We start from the raw sequence: 25,883 nt of genomic DNA on the forward strand, positions 1-25,883 counted from the left end.
AATGGAATCATGTCATCTTTTTTCAAACAACAATTTATCATTCCACCCTGTTCTCTACAGAAACTGATATTTGGGAAACATTTATTACTTGATGTTTAATAACAATTGTATAAGGCATAGTTATGTTGACTCACTGGTTCTTGTAAGATCATTAAAGTTAAGCAACATTGAACTTCATCAGCAGCAGATGGGTGACTATTTAAGAATACAAGGCGCTTTATGTATACCGTTTGGACACTTAGAATTTGATATTCCCCTGAAAGTCCCTTCTTTAGTGGAAGTCAGCTTAGACTGTCCACGGTAAATACCATTCCAAGTATTGCCTAATGTAAAAACAACAAAAATAAAAATGCACTATGTGTATATACTTACTGGAAGATTTTGAAATCTTGGAAAATATTTTTCTTATTTCGCGAGTATTGGACTCTCGCCCGGCTTTCACAGCTGATATTTCTGCAACAGAAACAGAGAAGAATAAATTTTGGAATGAGCCCATGTCCTTATCACCATTTACATTTTGGTCAAAATGACCTCTGACCTTATTGAGTCAATGGACGCCCATATTTCGACAGTATTTATTTTTAAATATATAAATAATAAAACATCAACACACACAGTAATCACTAGGGCTATGACAACAGCATATTCTTTTCCTTGCTTTTATTCTCAGGTATATATCCATTGGTATCTTATATGTTTTTATGTAGAGTGATGTGATCCTCGATTGATTAATTGTGTCTAACTGTGTCGGATATATACCCGATAGTAAAAACAATGAAAAGAATATGCTGCTGTCATAGCACTAGTAATCACAAAAAAAACAACAACATAATTTGTATGATTTAAATTATATTAATAAAGCATGTCAGATCTATTTCCTGCTGCTAACAAACAATGGATGATGATAAAACACATGCGTAACAATGAAAGTGTGATTTTAAGTCGATTACATTATATGTGTTGCGGTGGCATTCATTTGCATATGTGGATAGTAATTACACATAAGTAGGAAGACTCAGTTAGTCTGAGTGTGTGTTTACCAGACGCCACCGAAGGCCGCCGAGAGCAGATATGTTTCTCCAGCAAAGACTCTCTTATTTGACACCATTATGTAAATATCCTGTAAATATACCTTTTCCTAATACACTTCTTATTTGATCTACCTTTGTTTGTTGAGTCGTCATTTGTATTGCTTTCTACGTCACTTGTTTCAACCTGAAAACTTACCAATATGATTTTGTATTTCGGAATTTTGTAGTAGGGGATTGGTAATTTGTATCGCTTGTATTATATTAATGCAGTTAAATGGGCTGGTAAACAGCAAAACAAAATAAAATAAATACAAAAAGCAAAAGTTCAGCTAGAGTTCGTCACTGTCAACTTTCTCTCTCAACTTCCAGCACGTACTCTGCGAACCCTCTCTGCCAACAGGCGTTTTATCAGAAAACTGATCCCATTCCATTTGCATACGTGTGCAGTGGAAGATAAGATCTCGTGAGACTCCACGAGATTACACCTTATAAATCCATGGCTGCCATTTTTAATTTCTCTTTCTCTCAGTTCTCATCCGAAGGTAAGTTGTATAGCCGCATAACACACACGCGGGCGCTTTCTTCTTTGATTATTACATTCAACTCTACAATTAATAAAGCATGTGAGATATAACTCCAGTCTTTGGAGGCAGGCGCACACATGCACACACTCAACAATGGATGTGTGCTTTTAAGTTGATTAAATCATGATATCAGTTTTACATTTAGGAATTTTCTAAGGAGGATTAAAAATTTATATTATTTGCATTATTTAAGAAAGCATGTCAGATATATTTGCAGCAGCTAAAAGAAATAGTTTCAGTCCTTGGAGGCAGACAGCATACATACCCATGCTCAAGAGTGATTTTCAGTTGATTAAATTATTATGCAATTTTTACTTTTCAGAATTTTCTAGAGGGAAATTAATAATTTGTATTATTTAGACGTTATTCGCATAATGCTTTAGTCTATGTAATCTCCAACGTTTTAAAATTCGGAAATTTTTGTTTAACTTGGGATTTCGAATTGAACCCATTATTGAATCCATAAGCAGATTGTTCTTGTTCCGTCAGCCATGATCGGTTAGAAATGCTAATTCTCATATTTCAGGGTAGAACAATTAAATTGTCACCCTAAAGGAAACAACACTACAGATTTATTTTAAAACTTGTATTGAAAAAAATCAATTCAGGTAACTTGATTATGTAGTAGAGCTGACATCTATTCAATGTAGCCGCCTTCAGCTTCAATCTCCACCTCGATATGAGTCTGGAACTGGGAGCATGCCTTTTCCATGAATGCAGGCAGGAGTTTGGTGAATACCCAATGGATAGCGGTGATCAGGCTGGCTTTGGTGTCACGTTGGTGATGTTCTCGATGTATGACCCAGCAAAATAGTTCAGCGGGTTCAGGTCAGGGGAAGTGGACGGGGGGGGGCAGTGAGAGAAGGTTACAAAGTCATAGCACTTCTTCTGAAATCAAGCCTAGGTCTCTTTGGACTTGTGTGCTGGTGCCAAATCCTGCTGCCACATCCAGGGTCTTTCAGTGACCACCTGATTACATCAGATGATCACAACACTCTTCAGCACATCCAGGTATACGTTGGTGTTGACTTTCAAGCTAAATTCGAAGATGCGAGGTGGCATGATGTAACCCTCACTTGAAACCACACCAAAAACCATAACTGTGGGTCGTCCAATGCATTGAACTGTGCCCTCAAGCGTTGAACCATCTGGATTTGCATGTTAGGGGTGCTGGCAATGGTCCTGTCGTCATAACTTAGATCGGTAGAGCGCATGAGTTGAACATTGCGTCACTTTCAGACATCAGACATGATAGAAGGCTACTATCACTCTTGGGATTTGTACACAACTTGCCAACTAGTAGATGGTCTGCAACAAAAAAAAAAAAAGAAAACTGGTTTTCACCAAATGGAAATGGAATCATGTAGTCTTTTCAAGTGCGACAATTTTATGGCTCCACCCTATATTCTTAGATTCCCATTACACATCCATTGTATTATTCTTATATCATTTCTCTCTATGCAACATGTATCTTCAACCATCACTAGCTAGGTTTCACCTTCTTGAAAAAATAGACCAAAAGATTTTATCCTGGCCAGCACCAGATAACCTTTCCTTTTCGTTATATTTTTGTGCATGAATTCAGTGTTGGTTTTGTAATCCATTTGGCTTTGATAACGTGACTTTCGATTCCTTTGGTTGTCCGGTTTTTCTATGGAAGCTGACTGACCATTGGTTAATAAATCATCTCTTCCTGTCTTCGAATAATTTCCATACTGAGATTGTTGCCTGGCTTTTCACTACCCCCCACCCCTGCAGATTATACTCGAGTCCAGCAGGAAAGACGTAAATAGGATAACGGGGTCCTATTCTTAATAGCTGCCAAAAGAGATTTGTGAATATTGGATTGTTAAGCTCTGTTGATATTCCATAATGGAAAATGTCATAAAATAGATCATGTCAACTCAACTCATTTTATTTATTTATTTATTTGATAGAATTTCTCGTCATCATTTTCAGTCGGATCCATTTAAAGTCCAAGGTATACCTTTGGAACAAAACAATGTATATATACTAGCAGTCCTAGTGGCTTTTTGGTACTTGTGTAACAGAGTGTAGACCCGTATATAGCAGCTGTATGCAAATGACCGAGTCATGTGCAGGGTGATGTCACAGCAAGGAAGAAAAGAAAAAGATCATAAAAAGAATGTGTGTGCAGATTGAGGATCACGTTAAAGACAGAGAAAGAGAGACAAGTTACACAGGTGGCCCGAGAGTGACAGGAAAAAAACATTCAGTGACACTGTCTTCATGAAGGATGATTTGTGATAACTAGCCTTATTCTGGACAGTACCTGTACATAAATAGCTGTTGTTTAAACTGGAAAAAGAGTGAGTTGAATTCTTCCCGTGACTTGTAATTGTCTCCTTGCGACGATGTCTACGGGTAACACACATATAAACGTGTGTAACGTTACACTTATGCAGAATACAGATCGTGTTATCGTCAGCATATCCCATAGAGATTATTTACATTATCAAAGGTATCAAAATGCTTAGCTAATGAAATTTTAGTAGCCGACAATTAAAAAAATTAAATTAAAAAAAATCTCCCAGTTCATGTTAAGAATGGCTTTCTAAATAATGACGTTATTATTTCAATACAGTCTATAAACTGCATAAGTATCGTGTTTTTTTAATTGAAATTACTATAGCACTTTAAACATCGGCCATCATACTCAGTAAAACTCTTCAAAATACTGCGTTTTTTTTCTTTTCTACTTTTATCCATACCAACTTTCACTGGACAGTATTTAAACTACAACTCACACCACCCATATAATGTAAAGAAAGGAATCGTCCGTTGCCTACAACACCGAGCAAAAGCAATATGTAGTAACATCAGTGCATATCAAGAGGAGATCGATAGTCTTATAGAAACCCTCCACCGAAACAACTATGCAGAGAGCGTTCCATCACTAAGAAAAGACAAGTGAATACAATCTCAATGCTGACTCAGTATTAGGAAATTAAACTGATATATTTTTTTGCTTGTTAGGAACAATTTATAAAAAAAACGGTCAGAAGTTGTTTGTCAAATATTCTTGGAGAGGAAACAATACTTAAAAAAAAAAAAAAAAAAATAGAAGTAGAGAAACTTAAAATGCTCTCAAATAAAAAAATTAAAAAAAAAACAAAAAAAAAACAACATAAATCCAGTCGTTGAATCGTCAAAATAAAATTGGGTGTTGGTTCAACGGCAATTTTATCCTATAAAAACGTATTTGCTGGTGAAATTGTAGAGGCATCAATGTCGAGGTGTGGTTGCGACCCTCTTCCGCTCGGCAAAGGCATCTACACAAGTAAACAAGATATATGTGTTTGGTTAGATTGTTGAAATATATATATATATATATATATATATATATATATATATATATATATATATATATATATATATATATATATATATATATATATTTGTTGAGGTATTAAGGGTAGCAGAGTGGCCAAAATACAATATCCTAGAATAGAGCACCATCAATTATATATATATATATATATATATATATATATATATATATATATATATATATATATATATATATATATATTAATTCTCTCTATATAACTAGCCTGGGTGGCCAAAGTGGCCCGGGTGTTTGGAGGTGTGTGTTGAGCAAAAAAAAACAAAACAAAAGAAGTGGCAGTAGGCAGGCAGGCTTGAACCTGTACCGCGAAGGAGGAAAAGAATGTGAAAAAAAAGTGTTGTCTTTGTCGTTGCGTCCATCGCCAAACCGGAAGTGGTGAAGATTTACATTAAAGCTAGACAATCGAAAATAAGGGATGACTTTCAAAAATATCGGCATAAAAAGCAACTCCTCCTTGTAGAAAAGTGCCCAGTTGAGGGTGAAAGAATTAATGTTTTTAGTTAATTTTTCGGTATTCGTTGTCCGAAGGGTCGAGCTTCAAAACGATACCAGTCTCGTGAAAATCCGTCGCCTCTGTCGAAAGTTTTAGGCAGACATACATATATACATACATACATATATGATGATTGCAACGTCTTGTCAGACGAGTGCCACTCCCCCAGACATGAGCCAAAAAATGACTTTTTTTTTATTCCTACCGATGAATTCACACGCTCAAGCAAAATTTTTATAGACAAATGCCTGAGGGAGTATCTATACACAGACGATGTTAAAGAGTCTTAGCTTTGTACGACAACTAAGTCTCTCTCTCTCTCGGTTCAAAATGTTGAGATCCAGCAACAAGCAAGAGCAAGATAGCCAGCAACAAGTTAAACTACAGACCAGCCTAATACGGGTAATGGTCTTCCGCTTTATGGTTTTTTAAATCAGAGATTTGCTTCTCCTAGAAAGGTTGCCTTCACCATGCCTTACGGGATCCCTCTCCACCCCAACATATGCATACATACACACAAACACATACGGTGCTAGTTAGCCGTTGACCCTGAAAAAGGGTTCATTCGCCCTTTGGAAGGTCTTGTTTTTATGGCTTCAGGGAGACTAGCCACCCTCCTCACCAAACAAGTCTGGTGGGGGATGATGATTATTACAACGTCTTGTCAGACGAGTGCCACTCCCTCAGCCACTGAAAGTCCATGAGCCCGAAGATAACCTTTTTTTTTTTTTAGTCCTGCCAGCGAATTCACACGCTCAAGCAGACATGACATTGAAGACGGTCCTTGGTATACATACATATACATACATACCCATAAACATACACATACATACACATACATACCCATAAACATACACGCATGCACACATCCATACATACACAATACATATAACACATACATACAAACATATACATACACACATGCACACACATATACATATATATGCATACACATATATACTATCATATACAAATACATACACACATATACATACATATTCACATACATATATGTACACATGTATGCACATATACATACATACACATAAAGTTACCTACATATACCTACACATACATATATATGCACCTATACACATACATATATATGCATATATACATATACATACACACAAATATATATACATATATACATACAAACACACATAAACATGTATACACAATAAATAAATAAAAATATATACACACATACATATATACATACATATACAAATAGGTATACATACACATACATACGCTAGTACATATATTAACATACATACATACATACATACACACACATATGCATATATAGAATGATGGCATATCAATTATTACATGCTTCCAGCATTTCAGGGCTACACACATGACACTTTTTCTATCGCCACGGACAATTTTTATAGACAAATGCCTGAGGAAGTATCTATACAAAGATGATGTTACAGAGTTTTAGCTTTGTACGACAGCTAAGTCTCTCTCTCGGTTCAAAATGTTGAGATCCAACAACAAGCAAGAGCAAGATAGCCAGCAACAAATCAAACTGCAGACCAGCTTAATGCGGGTACTGGTCTCCCGCTTTATGTATTTTTTTTTTTAAATCAGAGATTTGCTTCACCCAGAGGGGTTGTCTTAACAGGGCTTTTGGGAGTCCTCTCCACCCTATACACATATCGAAATAAAGATATACACGTACACATACAAGCATGCATACAAACAGATGCACACAAACATAAATACGCAAGAACAAACACACATGACAACATGCACATACACTCAAACATTCATACATACACGCATGTACATACATATGCACACACACGTACACATACACGTACATGTAGAATATATATGAAGGAGCATTTATGATGACGACGACGATGGTTGTTACGAATAGGTGAATTCAACATGAATAAAAGAGTAAAACAATGCCAAATACACAGAAGATAGAATAGAGAGACGTTTGTTTCGCCGGTTTTACAGTTTTTAAAATAAAAACATGTTCATAACGGCACAAATCCTCAACGTGGGGACACATACATACATGATGATTGCAACGTCTTGTCAGACGAGTGCCACTCCCTCAGACATTTAAAATCCATGAGCCCAAATGCCTGAGGGAGTATCTATACAAAGATGATGTTACAGAGTCTTAGCTTTGTACGACAGCTAAGTCTCTCTCTCAGTTCAAAATGTTGAGATCCAGCAACAAGAAAGAGCAAGATAGCCAGCAACAAGTTAAACTGCAGACCAGCTTAATGCGGGTACTGGTCTCCTGCTTTGTTTTTTAAATCAGAGATTTGCTTCTCCAAGAAAGGTTGCCTTCACCACGGCTTACGGGAGCCCTCTCCACCCCATACATACATCCATCCATCCATACATACATACATACATACATACATACATACATACATACATACATTTAAACAGACAGGTGAGATTTATATTATAGACTATATACTAGCAGGCTACTCAGTGTTGCCAGGTCGTAAAATACACTTAAATTTTATTTTTTAATTTAGGCAGATTTCGTATTTATTATTCTAGAATCAAATATGTATGCTTATTATATTGTACCCACTATATAGTAGTGATTTCGAAAGTAAAAATAAAGAAGATGACTTCGTTGCCATCAGCTAGAATCGAAATCAAAACATATCACTCTCTGATCTTATTTGTTACCCTCTGCACAACTTACACATGCATATAACAAACTAAAAAATAGCGTCGTTTGACCTATAAATGTATATTCTTGCATGCGTAGAAGAGCACTTTAGGTCGACTTATACCTGCCAAGTTACATCCGTGCATCTGCGCTATGCTACATGTTCATAAATGACGTTTATCCATTTTTTTCTTTTGTCCACCTTTTGACTGGCTTCCTTGATGTCTTCAGAGTAGTGTTCGGACGATTAATTGAAATCGGAATCGGTAATTGGAAAAATCGGAACTTTTAGGTGTATTGGAATCGATATCAGAATCAGGAAAATTAGTAATTACTTTCCGATGTCAATAAATGGTTCTTTTAATTTTTTTTTCATTTAATTCTGTTAAAAGAAAAATCTTCCACTGCTGGTAATAATGATAAAATAATAATAAATATTTATTGATTTTTAACTAATAGTAAAACTAAGTTTAGTTTCACTATTGATTTTTAATCAATAGTGAAATTAAAATCTATAGATTATCACTTACAAGTGTGCTTTTTACGTTTGAGAAAATATCTGCACATTTACCTATAATTGTGAAAAAATAACTACTTCATAGTTGAATATTTAGAGTTTATAAAGAATCGGAATCGAGAATTTAGTAAGGAGTCGGTAATTGTATTGAAATCAGGGAAAATATTAGAATAGTCCCATCACTACTTCAGAGTATATTTTGCATAGCTATACACTGGAATGCTTAACATGGCCAAACAATATCAAGACTTTACATTCGATGACGAAAGACGTCAACAGGATGCCAGTGAGTTGTCCCAATTCTACCATACTGATGTGTGCAAGTGGTTTATGATCAGAGAACGAACTAAGGTGGGGGTGGAATGCCACTGCTCAGTCTCGAAAGACAACGGATACCCCTTGTAAGGATAGCTGTGCATGCAATTGCGAGGCAAGGGTTGCACAATCCCTAACTGCACCTCTCTTGAATTGGCACTGCTTGAGTCTAATAGCAAGAAGTCCAGGACGACTGGAAACAATGCCAAGATAAGCAGAGAGCACAGACAGCACCTGGAATTCCCAAATGGTCACCCATTTTAGTACTGACGAGGCTCAAGGCTGCTTAACTTCGGTGATCAAACGCGAACTGATGTGTCAGCGTAATTATGCCGTACTTTGAGGTGGGAAGAAGGGAAGAAAATACAGGTTTAAAAGATGGGAATGTGTGGTTACTCAAAGGGAGAGGAGGGGGGGCTTTTATTCCTGTCTCCTGATTGGATGAGTGACATCTTTGCTTCCTTGAGTGGTCGTATGAGTAATTCTTCAATGGTTCCATGGCGTCATGAAAAAAAAAAAAAAAACATCTCTTTTATGGAATTCTATTGACAAGAATCGATAATCGTCTTTGAATTAACGACCCATTATTCCATAACACGGTTGATGAACCCCCCTCCCCTCTCCCTCCTCTTCCTGGTTTTCATATTAACCCACTTTAAATTGGCGGCTTGTCTGGTGTTGTCTCATACTCTTTGTTAAACATTTTCTCTGCTTGCAAAGTTCCACCATTACTGATCATCACTAGGGTTATGACAAGAGAATATTTTTTCATTATTTTGACTCTCGAGTATATATCAGTTAATATCTTTTATGTTTTTAGATAAAGTGATGTGGTTCTCGATTGATTAACTGTGTCTGACTGTGTCGGATATATACTCGAGAGTCAAAACAATACTAAGAATATTCTCTTTTCATAGCCCTAATAATGAGTTACCACTTACAAAGGCCAAAAGCCCCCTGACGATAAGTTAATGAGATTGTTAATTGAGTCGTCGTCATCATCGTCGTGGTCGTCGTCGCCATCGTCGTCGTCATCATCATCATCATCATCAGTTGAACGCCTTTTTTTATATGCTGGCACATGTTGGACAGTTTAAAAAAATGAACTTCCAAAGTAACCTATCTCTGGCCAGGTCTTTATTTATTTATCTTTCCCTCAGGTCCACTGATATATAGCAAAAGTTTGGGCTTAGAAGATAGTTTCCTTTCTTTTTGCAAAGGTTCCGGTCTAATATGTCCCAATGAACTGTGTCGGATATACACTCGAGAGTCAAAACAATGAAAAGAATATTCTCTTGTCACAGCCCTAATCACCGCGGTGTTGTGTCACCGTCTATCTAACACTCATTAACACTTATTCTAGAGTGGGCCTCTAAACGGTGACCGTCAAGTATAATAAAAAAAATAGGCATAAACATGACTGAGGTCTTAGACCAAAGTGTTCACTTGGTATATGTTCATGTTCGTCCATTCATAAACGTTGTCTATCCGTCTTTTCTTCTGTCAACATTTCAATCGGTTTTCTTATAGAGCATGTCCAAAAAGTCACCGAAGGGTTAAAAAATTTTGTCATTTTACCATTAATCATTATTTTTTTCTCAATTCACGATAGTTTACAGATAATATTTTGAAAATTAATTATAGATAAGTATAGCATTGAACAGCCTACACAATTTGTAAAATTCTTTTACCAAAATCAGGGGTCAATTGTTTCGACTCAAAGAGCTTATCGACGTTCCCCAGACTTGATTAGCCCCGACTTTTGTTTTGGTGGGGATATCTTAAAGAAAGAGTCTATGTTAACAAACTCCAAACCCTGCAAGATGAAGGAAAACATCAGGGACAATTAAAGGAGTTAAATCGCAATCCAGGTAATCTGCAATTTGTCATGAATAATGTTTTGGAAAGGACACAAATATGCGAAGCTGAAAATGGTCAACATTTAAAAGACATTATTTTTCATAAATAAAGATTGTTTGAATTTCACAGCTATTTAAAAAGAATTTCCAGCATCTTAGTCAGATTGCGTTAAAATTAGAGAAACATATCATCAAAAATAAAGAATCTATTTAAGTTCAAAATCCTTCAGTGACTTTTTGGACACCCTGTATTATGTCTTCAGTGCATAATTTGCATAGCTTTACACTGGAATGCTTAACATGATCAAACAATCAAGATTTTATATTTGACTAGCCTGGGTGTCGGCGTTACCCGGATGTTTGGAGGTGTGTGATCAAAAAAAAAAAAAAGTGGTAGCAGGCAGACAGGCTCGAACCCGTACCACAAAGGAGGAAAAGAACGTGAAAAAAAGTGACGTCTTGGCTGTTGCGTCCATAGCCAAACCTGAAGTGACTAATGTTTAAATTAAGGCTAGTCAATCGAAAAGAGGGGATGACTTTCGAAAATATCGGCGAAAAAAAAAACGACCCCTCCCTGTAGAAAAGTGCCCAGTTGAGGGTGAAGAAATTAATGTTTTTAGCCAATTTTTCGATATTTGTCGTCCGAAAGGTCCAGCTTCAAAACGATACCGATCTCGTGAAAATCCGTCGCTTTTGTCGAAAGTTTTTGCGAGATATACATACATACATACATACATACATGATGGCAGCAAATTCGCTTTCGAACATTGCTATCACTCGATATAGCACAAAAAAAAAAAAGAAGGTATATAGAAACACGAAAACATTCAGTGATGGGCTGCACGAATGTGGCTTTTAAGCCCTGCTAAACTCTGGCATTCCTTAGCACACATTGTACAGACATGTGCACCACTAACAGCACGTTCTTGCTGTTCTTTTCTATGCAGGATCAAATGCCGTTTCAAACCGCCTGTCGTTTTGTACATTCGCCCGCAGTGTACACAGGTTAACTCTCGCAACTCAAGACTGCTTTGTGACCCGCTACATACATACATGATGATGATTGCAACGTCTTGTCAGACGAGTGCCACTCCCTCAGACATTTAAAATCCATGAGCCCAAATGCCTGAGGGAGTATCTATACAAAGATGATGTTACAAAGGCTTAGCTTTGTACGACAGCTAAGTCTCTCTCTCGGTTCAAAATGTTGAGATCCAGCAACAAGCAAGAGCAAGATAGCCAGCAACAAGTTAAACTACAGACCAGCTTAATGAGGGTACTGGTCTCCCGCTTTATGGTTTTTTAAATCAGAGATTTGCTTCTCCAAGAAAGGTTGCCTTCACCATGCCTTACGGGAGCCCTCTCCACCCCAACACACGCATACATACACACAAACACATACGGTGCTAGTTAGCCGTTGACCCTGAAAAAGGATTCATTCGCCCTTTGGAAGGTCTTGTTTTTAATCCTTCAGGGACACTAGCCACCCTCCTCACCAAACAAGTCTGGTGGGGGAACCAGTTTAGTCGCCGGTGACCCGACCATGAGGCAGGTAGTACTGGGTTACATGGTATCAGTAGCATATGACATGACCTGACAAAAACATACATACATACATACATACATACATACATACATACATACATTTAAATAGACAGGTGAGATTTATCTTATAGAAAATGGCGAAAGACATTGACAGGATGCCAGTGAGTTTTTGAAACTCTACGATACTCCTGTAATCAGGTAGTTTATAATCAGTAATAAAAATAAATACGAATGCCTGATGTATTTGGTGGCCTCCCCGCTGCTGCTATTGTAGGTACCAATAAATGGAAGGTTAGGTACCAATAAATGGAAGGTTAAGCCTGACGAAAAAAAAAAAAAAATAAATAAATAAATAAAATAATAATTTAAGAATCCAAATATGTACATACGTAAGTATCTATATATTAACACGGATCGTTTAATTGTTATGTACTTCCATTTCCAGTCATAAATAATTTTACCCAGAATTCTTCAAAAGTTTCGGTATCGGTTTTGATTATAGCTGATGACACCTAAGTCATCTATTGTTTTTGTTTTTTTAAAAATAATTTAATCAAGAATTCTTCATAAGTTTTAGTTTCAGTTTCGATTATAACTGATGACACTCCAGTAATCTATCTTTTTTTTTATAAATAGTTCTATCAAGAATTCTTCATAAGTTTTGGTTTCTGTTTCGATTATGGATGAAGGAACTCAAGTTATATATATATATATATATATATATATATATATATATATATATATATATATATATATATATATATATATTTCATAAGTTTTTATTTTGGTTTCAATTCAAGGTAATGCACCCAAGTCATATTGATATATTTTTTTATTTTTGAAATTGCGACTTTATAATATATAAAAATCGATAGAAAATTAACCCTATAATAATATATACGAAATCTATAAGAATTAAAATATCATATTTAAGCGTACTTTACGACTAGGCTTTGCCGGGCGTTCATGCTAGCTTAGATTAATACTTTTGCAGTTTTAGCAAAAAAGCTACAATAATATCAAAGCGTCTCCATTTACATTGAACATCTACAGAATCCCAACATCAGTATATTACATATGAATGAGTCCCCTGTGAAATTTCCACAAGTCCCGCTAGTAAAGTATAATATGTATATACGTATGTATAAACTTGTCCATTCCTATGTTGATTTCAATATATATATATTACATTTTTCTTTTTCTCAGCAGGCACATATATCATTTTAATTTGATTCTTAAATCATCATCATCATCATATATATATATATATATATATATATATATATATATATATATATATATATATATATATATATATATATTATACTCGGGGGTTTTATATTCAAAAGTAATGGACTAATGAATTCAACGAGGTTGTTAGATAGTGCTCAATAAAAAGAGCTGATAATACTTGTTTATTGTTATATAAACATGTTCACATCCCGCTGCTACAAATAGCCACTTGTTTCAATCAAACAACAGATATCATCAGGCAGCGACTTGACTATTCAAAAGTTCATTGAACTTTTGAATAGTCAAGTCGCTGCCTGGTGATATCTGTTGTTTGATTGAAACAAGTGGCTATTTGTAGCAGCGGGATGTGAACATGTTTATATAACAATAAACAAATATATATATTTATATATATATATATATATATATATATATATATATATATATATATATATATATATATAGTTATACATACATAGTACAAAACTTTGTTGAAATTCCAAGACTTACATTTTTTCTTTTTTGTAACTTTTGTTTATTTCATCTTGGATTTCTTCATTACAGCCGTTTCGTTAATGGGATGGCAATTTTATGATTTTATGTTTTCATAAAAATTTCCTGTACTCACCAACTTGTCAAACGTTGTTTCCATTCGATGTTACAAACAAAAAGTTGATTTTGTACATGATAAAACTGGTGTTTGGGGAAAAGAAATTCCATCCCTACGTTGTTACAAGTCGGCCATCTTGTATCATTTCAAATGTTTAGACAAAAAATCAGCTGAGAGATCAATTTTTTAAAACTTTGACCCCAATGTTGACCCCGTAACATTTATTGTTTTGGGCTCAAATCAATTAAAAAAATTTTTATCCATGTCCAAGCAACCTACATCTAAAATTTCAAGTGTTAAGACACAAAATTGGCAGAGGAGTTTGGTAGAGTTTTCAAAGGTCAAATCGTAAAAATTTGACCCCTTGACAGCCACATTTCTGACCGAAAACTGATTAAAAAGATTTTCCTAAATCTCAATATCCCATATATCAAATCTCGAGTCTGTAGATCGAAAATTGACAGAGTAATTTGGTAGGGGAATGTACACACACAGACAGACACACAGACAATTTCACTTTTATAGATATTATTATTATTATTATTATTATTATTAGAACTATTAATAATAATAATAATAATATTTTTTACTGTTCAACACATGTCTAAACATTTCTAAACATTTATTATACATATCGAAATCAATTGCATTTTTTTTTTTTTTTTTTTTGCTGGTTGAAATGAACGCCAATGCGTTGCAAATTTAAAATAAATAAATAAAAAAATCCAACATTCTTTTCCACAAATGGTAAAAATGATTCATATGAACTCTTTCGAACACTGTTCCAAGGAATGAACGTAGCCCAAAATACAAACTTTCAGTTTTTTTTTTCAACGTCTTTCATTTTTATTTCGCTACTTTTTTGTGACCAAGAGGGGAGGATCGCTTGAAATATACAAAAATAAAACATCGTTTTTATGTTTCAACCCCCCCCCCAAAAAAAAAACCCTCATAACCTTGAAATTACTATTTTAGAAGCATACGTGGACATTTTAATATTAGAATATATACGAGAATATTACTAAGCACAGCTTTAACAGACTGAGAGCAAAGCAAGATAAATACAAAACTGAAAGTCAAAGGAGTTGTTTGGTCTCTTATTATTATTATTATTATTATTATTATTATTATTATTATTATTATTTGGTCCTTCATTATTATTAATACGGTGTTTTTTTTTATAATTACAAAAGTAATTTGCTCTCAGTGTAGTTTCATATAGAGTTCATATGGTGTAATATTTCAGAAAAATATACCCCTCTTCAGATGGCAATTTACAAAAGGCGATTCCAATACTTCATACAATATAAAGATATAAGGCCCAGATCAGACTTTGGCCCATCCTTACGTTGTTACTGATTTATGGTATCAATTTTTCTATACGCTCTTTGTATAATGACTGCCGAGAAATGAGAGACATATTCAATTAGAAAACCGTGTTATTCCCTCTTAATTCAGGGTGTGTCATGGAAAGAAATAAGACTTTCTTAATTATCTACTGATGTATTAACTTTACAAGCGAACGGCTATAACAAATGACAGATCAGGCAATCGAAGCAGGAAAGACGATATCAGCTGACCGCGAGACAGTTCAGTTTAGTCTAAGATTGATTGTGGAGGTTAATGGTATTCACACTGCTATTTTATGAGGCTGATTGCATTTAATATTGGTCGAGCAGCAATCGATTAGAGCAACAATTCTAGAGACGTTCCTCAAAATGATATTGGAAAATGTTGTGCTTCTAAAAGAAAAGGATATGAAGCAGGAAGGACATTTTGTTGAATATTGGGCGAGTAAACCCACTAGTATATAAGTTGGTTAGTTGAAAACGATCGTAAATAAAACTTAAGTCTGGCTCAAATCGAGGTAAGGATTTGCTAGACTGTGGGAATTGATTAACTAAAAGCTAAGCTGAATGGTCGACTATAGTCGAAGGCGACCCAAAGGCTCTCTTTTCATTAGCTGCTACATCGAGGTGTAGGGAAGGGCGCCACTCCTTTCCAGGGATTACTCCATTTACCCATGACCCCCCTTTATAATGTGGAGTGTTTTTTTGCTGGAGGGCATTAAGTACCATTTTTAAAGATTATGGTGTGACTTGACTGAGGATTGAACCCTGGTCTCCCAGTGTAACGTTGTCCGGGAACTAACACAGTGTAATGTCAGTAACAAGAACAGAAAAGAACTTTAACTCGTTTTTTTTTTTTGGTAAGAATGTGGTGCAGTGATATCGTTGTTTTTTTGTTTTTTTTACATAGGCATCACCACTTATCAAGGCCAAGAGGCCACTCGAGGATAAGGGTTAAAAAGTGTACAGTAGAAATTGGACAATATAGTAATCGTTAGTAATGGAGATTCGGTAAATTTGTCATGGTGCAATTGTGCTTTAAACAGAAACATTCATTTTTGAACTCGCCCCTGCCATATCAAAAACCCTGATTTTATATGTTGGACCTTACACTCGTTTTTTTTTTTTTTTTTTTTGTACAACAACATTTATTTCCTTATTATTACGCCCGTGACGTCACCCACGTGATCGTATTCTCAAGCGTCATTCACTCCTCTCACGTGACCTCAACTGCTCTTCATGCCGCTAACATGATCTCGAACATTATTAACGTCTCTCTCGTGATCGTCCTCTTTCTCCTTTTTATAGTCTTTTTTTTTCTTTACTGGTGACGTCATTTCGTATGCATTTATCCACGCTGTGTTACACCAGATCATTAACAGTCTTACCATTATGCTAAATGGACCTGTTCAGTTTTTTTTTACACAGGGATCACCACTTATCAATACCCGGGGGCCACTCAAGGATAAGGGTTAATGGGTATACATTAGTCAATGTGATTATAGTGTAGTAAACATAAGTAGTGGGAATGATATGGCATAATCACTAGATCACCAAAGTTAAGAAACGTTGAGCTGGGTTCAGACCAGATGTGTGACTATTTGAGAATACCATGCGCTGTATGTAGGAGGACGTCAACATCTCCCTGCAAGAACTATAAAAAGTTAATGTCGTCATTTCCTCTCACCAGGATATATATGTGACTAAGAACCATTTGTGAATTTGATATTTCCTGGAAACTTCTTCCTTTGCAGGAAGCCAGTTCAACCTGCCTAGGGTGAATCCCAACTCAAGTAATGGAGAGAAACGGATGTGACGTCACATGGCCCAAAGATAGAGTGAGGGAGAAAAGTCAGCAGTTTCTTGGAAGCATTACACATGTGAACATATTAATGTAAAATGTGCTGATAAGATATGATTAAACAGTGATTATCGACCTTTCTCTCGCCGCCACCCTTATTCCAAAGGTCAGCGATTTTGAAATGAAGCTCAAGTCGAATAAATCCCCTGGTTTGGGAAGGATCATGAAAATTATAAATACCAGGAAAGCATGCAGCAAACAATTTAGGAACTTTCATATGTTTTGGCAATAATGGTGTGGTGCAGTGATGTCGTGTTTTTTTTTTTTGTTTTTGTTTTTTTTTTTACATAGGCATCACAACTTATCAAGGCCAAGAGGCCATTCGAGGATAAGGGTTAAAGAGTGTACAGTAGAAATTGGACAATATAGTAATCGTTAGTAATGGAAATTCGGTAAATCTGTTAACTTAATAGGAACGGCTCATCAAAAACTTGTTCACGTTAGACTTGAAGACAACCACATTGTAGTCAGCTGGAAAGCAGGAAAACGGAAGACAATTTCACAGGCGTGCAGTTCTAAGAAAGCAGCTTTGCTCATGGTGCAATTGTGCTTTAAACAGAAACATTCATTTTTGAACTCGCCCCTGCCATATCAAAAACCCTGATTTTATATGTTGGACCTTTCAGCTTGTGTGGTAATAACATTTCTCAGATGCACTTGTGATGTTAGGCTGTGTAAGGTGTTAACTTTGGTCAAAATAGCCTGTTCCTTCTTTTATTGGATTATTTCAATTATCGACTATCAATATCTTATTGAAGACATTCCGATACAAAACCCAACTAAGAACACTGCCAGGCACATAAAGTACCTTTGTGTGAAATTTCATAAAATCGGCCAAGTCGTTTCTGAGTCCATAGGGAACAACTCACACACACAAAGTTCGTTATATATATATATATATATATATATATATATATATATATATATGCACACAGGATGTTATGAGAAAGTAATTGAAACACCCTCTGAATTTTCCATCTATAAGATTGAAAATAAATTAACAATAATTGCTTATATTCATCTTTATGTTTATTTTTACCCTAATTTAATTGGTTAAATTATCATTTTTTATTAATTTATTTATTGCGGACTATTATCCTCATCTGTTTATTTGTTGCTTCACGACATTTCGGCCAACTATTTGTCTGGTCTTCGTCAGGTGGTCAACCATGACAGGATAGGAACTCCGAATCTTCTAACTGCATTCTCAGCAATTACTGCCATCCATAGTTGTTGTTGTCTCACCAAGTAAGCCTCTGGCCGGCTTTGGGTAGGATTGAAGCCGTTATCTTCAGACAATGCTCACCTAGAACCGTAGAAATCCAACGTCTCTATCCACTGCACCACCGGCCCCGAAGGGCGATCAAGGTTGCATTGTTTGGTCTTATAAATCCACGTTTATGTCATATGAGATGAATATTAGATGAGGATAATAGTTTGCAATAAATAAATTATTAACTAATACTCATCTCAATAGTGAATTCCAATTAAAATAATATATATATCATTTTTTTAATTTAAAATTATTAGTTAGAAATACGAAAATGACACATCCACCAGATTTATATGGAAAGCAGGGTGTTGATGCCCGCATCTCCTTTCAAACAAAACAAAGAAAAAAAAATCGGTAAAATGATTGGTATTAAAAAATTATAAGTACCGATTATGAGTTCAGGTAAAAAAAAAAAAGCCAATATAATTAAAACATGATGCGAAGTTTGAGCACCATCTATATTTTTTTAAGGATGAAGATGAAGTCAAACATTTAATTGCACAAGTAAGAACCAGAATCTGCAGTTTGTTAAACGCATCCACCTGAAAACAGTTATTAAGCTATACAGTTTTTTACTCTATTTTTTTATGCAATATCATTTCAGAAAGTAATATAGCGTTCTCTTTTTTTACCGCTGCCAAGGAAGTTACTTTTTAAACTGAATCTGTTTGCTTGTCATTATGTTTGTTTGTGTACTGTGCAGCGTCCAACATCACTGAACCAATCGTCATCAAACTTGACCAAAATGTCTGTCATGATCTAATTTAGAACTAATTTAATTTTTGGATATCGAGATCAAACCCCAAAGTAATGGAAATAGTGAAAATCATACTTCGATTCTATTGAGTGTAAAGAATTGCTATTGGCCCATATTTTAGACAATGAAGTTCCATTTATCAAGGCCCGGAGGCCACTCGAGGATAAGGGTTAATAGGTATACATTAGTCAATGTGATTATTAGCGTAGTAAACATAAGTAGTAGAATTTTCGTAAATTGGATTAAATAGGGGGACGGTTCATCAAGAACTTGTTTACGTTGGACTTGAAAACAATCAGATTGTAGTCAGCTGGAAAGCAGGCAATCGGAAGAGAATTCCACAGGCGTACAGTTCTAAGAAAGAAGCTCCGCTCATGGAATCTACATTTAGGTTTAGGCACAAATAAAGAGTGTAGGAAACTATTGGTAGTGGTTCTGGCTAGACGAGTGTTATTTTGTGAAAGTTTGGCGGAGGGGAGCATAGATTGAAGCTCAGACGAGCACCTGTCATGGAAATAATGATAAAGCAGAGACAGGCTCGCAACGTCTCTTTTGTGGGAAAGAGGTTGCAGAGAAGAGAAAAGAGCATCACCCACTAAGCTACATAATCTATTTTGAACTTTGCCAAGGCAGGATAAGCTGCTTCTAGCAGCTCCTTCCCAGATGTGGCAGCAGTATTTCATCATTGGCCATACCTGGCTTTTATATAGGTAGAGAATTACATTAGGAGTGGGATATCTACTGGAGTGGTAGAAGGATCCTACCATTTCCCCAGCGACCTTGGCAACGGATTTGATATATGTGTTCCATTTCAGATCGGGAGTAAAGGTCAAGCCCAGAAGCTTGTCAAAACATGAAGCCTTCCCAAGACCAGAGCTATTCATTTCAGTTGATGCCAGATGGGCATCAGAGCATTGATGATGTGGGTTGCGATAAAATTGTTGTTGTTATTGTTAGAGAAAGGAAGACTTAAGAGTCGAATGGTAGATAACGAGATGGATCTTGTTGTGGGAGTATTTTAGGGGCAACAGAGTGGGGGAGTGTGTTGAGCAAAGAGTTAGTGACGGGATTGCAGAGGGTATGGCTACTTTAATGACAGTGTCTGAGTTTAGCAACCGTCTCGGAGGTGTTTATCGATGAAGACGTAAGGGCAGATGTCGCCAAGTACAGTCCGATAAATTTCACGTAGGCTTGAGAATCTGATTTGGTCCTAGGAAACGTTGTGTAAGGTCGCCAACGTAAAGATTCCCATTTGTGAATGCTTCATATATGCCTAGTGGCATAAGATGATTCAAGTAAAAAAATGATATTCCCATATTCTTGGAGTGCATCTTTTCAGATCTCTAATTTTTATATCAAACTCAGGAATTTATACTATATCTACATATTTCCCTTTATTTAATCCACTCGAGTAGATTGTTCTTGTTCTGTGGTAGAAGTCTGAAGTAATTCTAATTTTATTCCAATCTTAGTTATTATATCCGGTAGTGATTATTAAATTTTCAATCTCCAGTAGACAGTCACTTAGAACTGATTGTACTAAACACTTTTATCCATTGCACCACAAGCTTATGTGGAGGGCAACATAAAGATTCACAAGTGCGTAAAGCCCAAACAAATTTGGAACTCATGTAACATAGTCTTTATATAAAACAAACTGAAGAAAAAAAACAAAACTTGACTCACTTTCTTTTTTTACAAACGCCTTTATATTTGGCATTTCCAACAACGCATTTCTCCATTCTCGGGCCGCATGTGCCTTTTTGTCTCTGCTGTTATGTCACCCACATTTCTCGAACACTGAATTTCCTGCTCTCTTTATCTGTGCCTAAACCTAAATGTAGGTTCCATGAACAAAGTTTCTTTCTTAGAACTGCACACCTATGGAACTCTGCTCCGTTTTCCTGCTTTCCAACTGACTACAATATGGTTGTCTTCAAGTCCAACATGAACTAATTCTTGATGAGCCATCCCTTTAAGTAAAAATTTCAACTTCTAACAATTAATATGAAAGTCTTCCTTTGACCACTGTACACTCATTAACCTTTATCTTCAAGTGGCCTCCAGGCCTTGATAAGTGGTGACTCTGTGGTGGGCTCCCCATTGGGGAGAGATTAAAACTCCCAAACACTGAAGAATGCTGGGCAACAATGCTTGTGTTAATTGTTAAGAATTATTGAGTGCCCGGGCAGCGGTGGCCGACCTTGCTGAAAGGAAGAGTTAAGTTATGAATTTTATTATTTTTGTGAAACTGACATACATACTTGGTGGAAAAGTGACAATTTGATGTCGTTTTTAGAACATAACGAATATAATTTCGTTTCTGAGGCCACGGGGGTTAACCTCCCTGATCGTGGGAACCGAAACTGCGAGCGTTCACAGAATCACAAGTTCACATGCAGGAAATCGGGAATTCCCCCAGAGATGACATAACCAGCAGTGATTGATCTAGGTGGCAGCCTGACCTACCTCATCACCTCTGTACAAAAGCAAATCCCCGGGCCCAAGATCAGGCAGTCGGAGTGAGTTGAAGCTGGGTCATGAGTGAATCTAACACTAACCAAAGAGTCGTTGCCACACCCCTTTCCACCCATCCATCCCTACCACAAAAACTGAGAGCACTAAATCTAATTGAGACTCAATAGTGTGTTTAGTAAGAAATCAACAACTGGACAATAGTATATAAGTTTATATCATATTTTGTAAATTTAACTTGAATTAACTTGGTAGAATAGAGATATCTGAGTTTGTCTTTCTTTTGCATGCATGAAAATCTATTCACTTCCAGTGTGACACAGTATATCAATCCAAAGGTGAAATAGACACTGACCAACCGATCAACAAGATCCCGCTGCGCCGAGAGAACTTGCGGAGAATTCCCTGTGAAAAACAATCACGACGTGTATGTGATAAGAGATCCCTATTTAGGGATTGCTGAGGGTTCGCACCTGTTGCCAGTGACCCAGAAAGGTCACATTTGGTGACCTGTGACAAGGACCCTTTCACAACTCCTTTGTATAAAAAAAACACTGGCCACGTCCTGAACCTGTCTCCTCTGAACACCTCTTTCTCCAATCACATCTTCAATACCTTCGTTTCTCTGAACGTCTGTGTCCTTTTGTCTCTGCTGTGTCACATCATTCAGCAGGCTTGGTCATTTGCATATGTTATACGCTGCTGCTGCTGCTAACGCTTTGTTACACTTAGATTTAACATTGTAAAAAAAAACAAACAAAAAAACAAAAAGAAAACAAGCAGAGTAGTCCGAATAATCTAAATAATTTCCAATCCAATTCTCTTTTTTGGAGCAGTTGGATTTCCCCCTACTTTAAAAATTGACCTTCTGCTCTAGTGTTGATACTAGTAAACAGGAATAAGAAAATGTTTTCTTAATGTTTTCTCATTTATAATTCTCAATCATTAAATCATTTCTCTCTGATAGGCTCATAAGAGTAGTGGTTGATGGGCAGAAATCAGAGACCCACAGTATTAATGCTGGAGTCCCTCAGGGGTTCATCCTGGGCGCAACTAACTTGGCCTTTGGGATAAGATCAAAGTGTAGTATCTGTTCCGGCAGATGCTGCACTTAAGATAATTTGTACCAGTCAATGGAGGGGAGGCCCTCTATACTGGGACAATTATTATTTTTGGTAACCAGAGTGCCCCCTTTTTGCCTACTTTTGGGGGAGCTGGTTTTTGCCTCACATTAAAAGCGGCCTTGTGCCTAATTTGCTCAGTGGGGGAGCAAATAAATACCATCTGTTCCGGCAGATACTGCAAGCTATGACTAGCAAAGACCAGATGTGGGGGCAACCCCACATGTCTGACCTTTAACCAGCTCCCATTTCCCACCTCTCGGGAGCTGGTCCCCCTTTCCCCTTCCCCATCCCTTCACTCCTCACATTAAAAATCGGCCTTGTGCCTAATTTGCTCGGTGGGGGAGCAAATAAATACCATCTGTTCCGGCAGATGCTGCACTTAAGATAATTTGTACCAGTCAATGGAGGGGAAACCCTCTATACTGGGACAATTATTATTTTTGGTAACCAGAGTGCCCCCTTTTTGCCTACTTTTAGGGGAGCTGGTTTTTACCTCACATTAAAAACGGCCTTGTGCCTAATTTGCTCAGTGGGGGAGCAAATAAATACCATCTGTTCCGGCAGATGCTGCAGGCTATGACTAGCTATGACTAGCTATGACTAGCAAAGACCAGATGTGGGGGCAACCCCACATGCCTGACCTTTAACCAGCTCCCATTTCCCACCTCTCGGGAGCTGGTCCCCATTTTCCCTTCCCCCTCCCTTCACTCCTCACATTAAAAATCGGCCTTGTGCCTAATTTGCTCGGTGGGGGAGCAAATAAATACCATCTGTTCTTCAGATGCTGCACTTCTATTTCTTGTTCTCTTTCGGTGGAGGATTGAGACAATTTTTATTTTTGTACCTTTTCTCCACGTTAAAAAACGACCCTGGTGTCTAACTCTGTCCCGTGGGGAGGCATAATAAATAGGTACATCAAAGATCTCCCAAAACATATACTTAAATCATTCGTTGACATCTATACTGATGACACGACCATCAAAAGCCATAAATGACAAAGTTCTCTCTGATTCTCTCCTTCTGATCTTGAGCGTGTGGTAAAGTGGGGGAAGAGGTGGCTGGTTACTTTTAATGCATCTAAAACCAAGCTCCTATCTTTACATCATCAACGCTCTGATCCCCATCTGGCATCAACTGAAATGGATGGCTCTCGACTAGGGGAAGCTCCATGTTTTGACAAGCTTCTGGGTTTGACCTTTACCCCTGATCTGAAATGGAACACGTACATCAAGTCTGTTGCCCAGGTCGCTGCGAAAATGGTGGGATCCTTCTACCGCTCCAGACGATATCTCACTACTGATGCAATTATCTATCTGTATAAAAACCAAGTACGTCCAAGGATGGAGTACTGCTGCCACATCTGGGCTGGAGCTGCTAAAAACAGCCTATCCTGCCTTAACAGAGTACAAAATAGACTTCGTGGCTTAGTGGGGGATGCCCTTTTCTCATCCCTGCAACCTCTCTCCCACAGAAGAGACATTGCGAGCCTGTCTTTGTTTTATCATTATTTCCATGGCAAGTGCTCGTCTGAGCTCCAATCTCTACCCCCCCTCGCCAATCTTTCATGAAAAACACCCTTCTAGCTGAAACCACTGCCATTAATTTTCCCCACTCTTTATCTGTGCCTAAATCAAAACGTAGATTCCACGAACAAAGCTTCTTTCTTAGAAGTGTACGCCTGTGGAACTCTCTTCCGTTTGTCTGTTTCCCACCTGACTACAACTTGGATGTCTTCAAGTCCAACATAAACAAATTCCTGATGAACCGCCCCCTTAAGTAGGACACTTTATCAAATCTCCATTACTGACGATTACTACAAAACTATTCCATTGATTACTGTACATGCAATAACCCTTATCCCCGAGTAGCTTACGGGCCTTGATAAGTGGTGACCCCTATGTAAAAAAAAAAAAGTAAGTTGAGAATAGTAGTCAAATAATTCGAAATAATTCCAATTATCAATCCTCATCTAAAAAACATATGAAACAAAATTAAAACTTCATTCAGAAAAAACCAAGCAATGGTTGTAATCAAGAGTATTTCATTCATATTCTGAACCCAATAACATATATCTTCATCTTCGCTCTCCATGTTCTACTTCCCGCATCCATCGCTAATTCTATACATTCTAAAAGAAAAGGATATTTTTGTTATCAAAAAAGTATGCAAAAAAAAAAAATTAAATAAATTTTTTTTTTAAATTAAAAAATAAAAAAAAATATAGAAAGATAAAAAATAAAAAAATAAAATAAAAATATTTTTTTAATTAAAAAAAAAAATAAATAAAACAAACAAATAAATAAATACTGCCAATTGATTTTGTTCTCTCGTGAGGTTTTCAGTTCCATAGAGACTCTTTTCTTACATTGGTATGTCATTCTTCATTATTATTTTGATGCTATTTTGTTGTTGTGGTTGTTGTTGCTGTTGTTGTGTGTGGGGAAGGGAGACAAGAAGACGCTTTTCTTCATTTTCATCTTGTCAAATATTGTACGTCAGCAACTTTTTTCTCGTCCTTTTGTTTTGTCTCTATTCCATAATGCGCTGTACATCACCAGTGGAGCCATGTTGACATTTTTTATGTGGTGTGCATAACTGACGTCGTCATCGTCATCGTCGTCGTCGTCATAGAATATGAGCTGATGAACTTATTGCACTTGTATTCCCTCGGTATACATACATCTGACATACCAGTCTAGCAGCAAAATCCCACCCCTTCACCGTAGTGGTCGTTAGATGCCAGAAAGTATTCTATTCTAATAGCTTCTTTTCTCGGATTGCTAGACTTTGGAATCCTTTTCCCTCTCGTTTCCTGGTTTGCTGACTGG

The 25,883-nt window shown here is 36.6% G+C and overlaps 1 protein-coding gene across 1 annotated transcript in view; it reads right to left on the reverse strand.

Moving 5' to 3' along the window:
* Positions 1-25,883, reverse strand: part of LOC145259858 (uncharacterized) — a 1,597,463-nt gene that overhangs the window by 144,289 nt on the left and 1,427,291 nt on the right. The window contains exon 9 of the mRNA XM_080117703.1: positions 373-453. Within this exon, the coding sequence (XP_079973829.1) occupies positions 373-453 (81 nt within the window). The remainder of the gene's footprint in view (positions 1-372; positions 454-25,883) is intronic.

Source organism: Euprymna scolopes, chromosome 35, assembly GCF_053919585.1.
Source record: "Euprymna scolopes isolate OS-2025 chromosome 35, ASM5391958v1, whole genome shotgun sequence".
NCBI lineage: Eukaryota > Metazoa > Mollusca > Cephalopoda > Sepiida > Sepiolidae > Euprymna > Euprymna scolopes.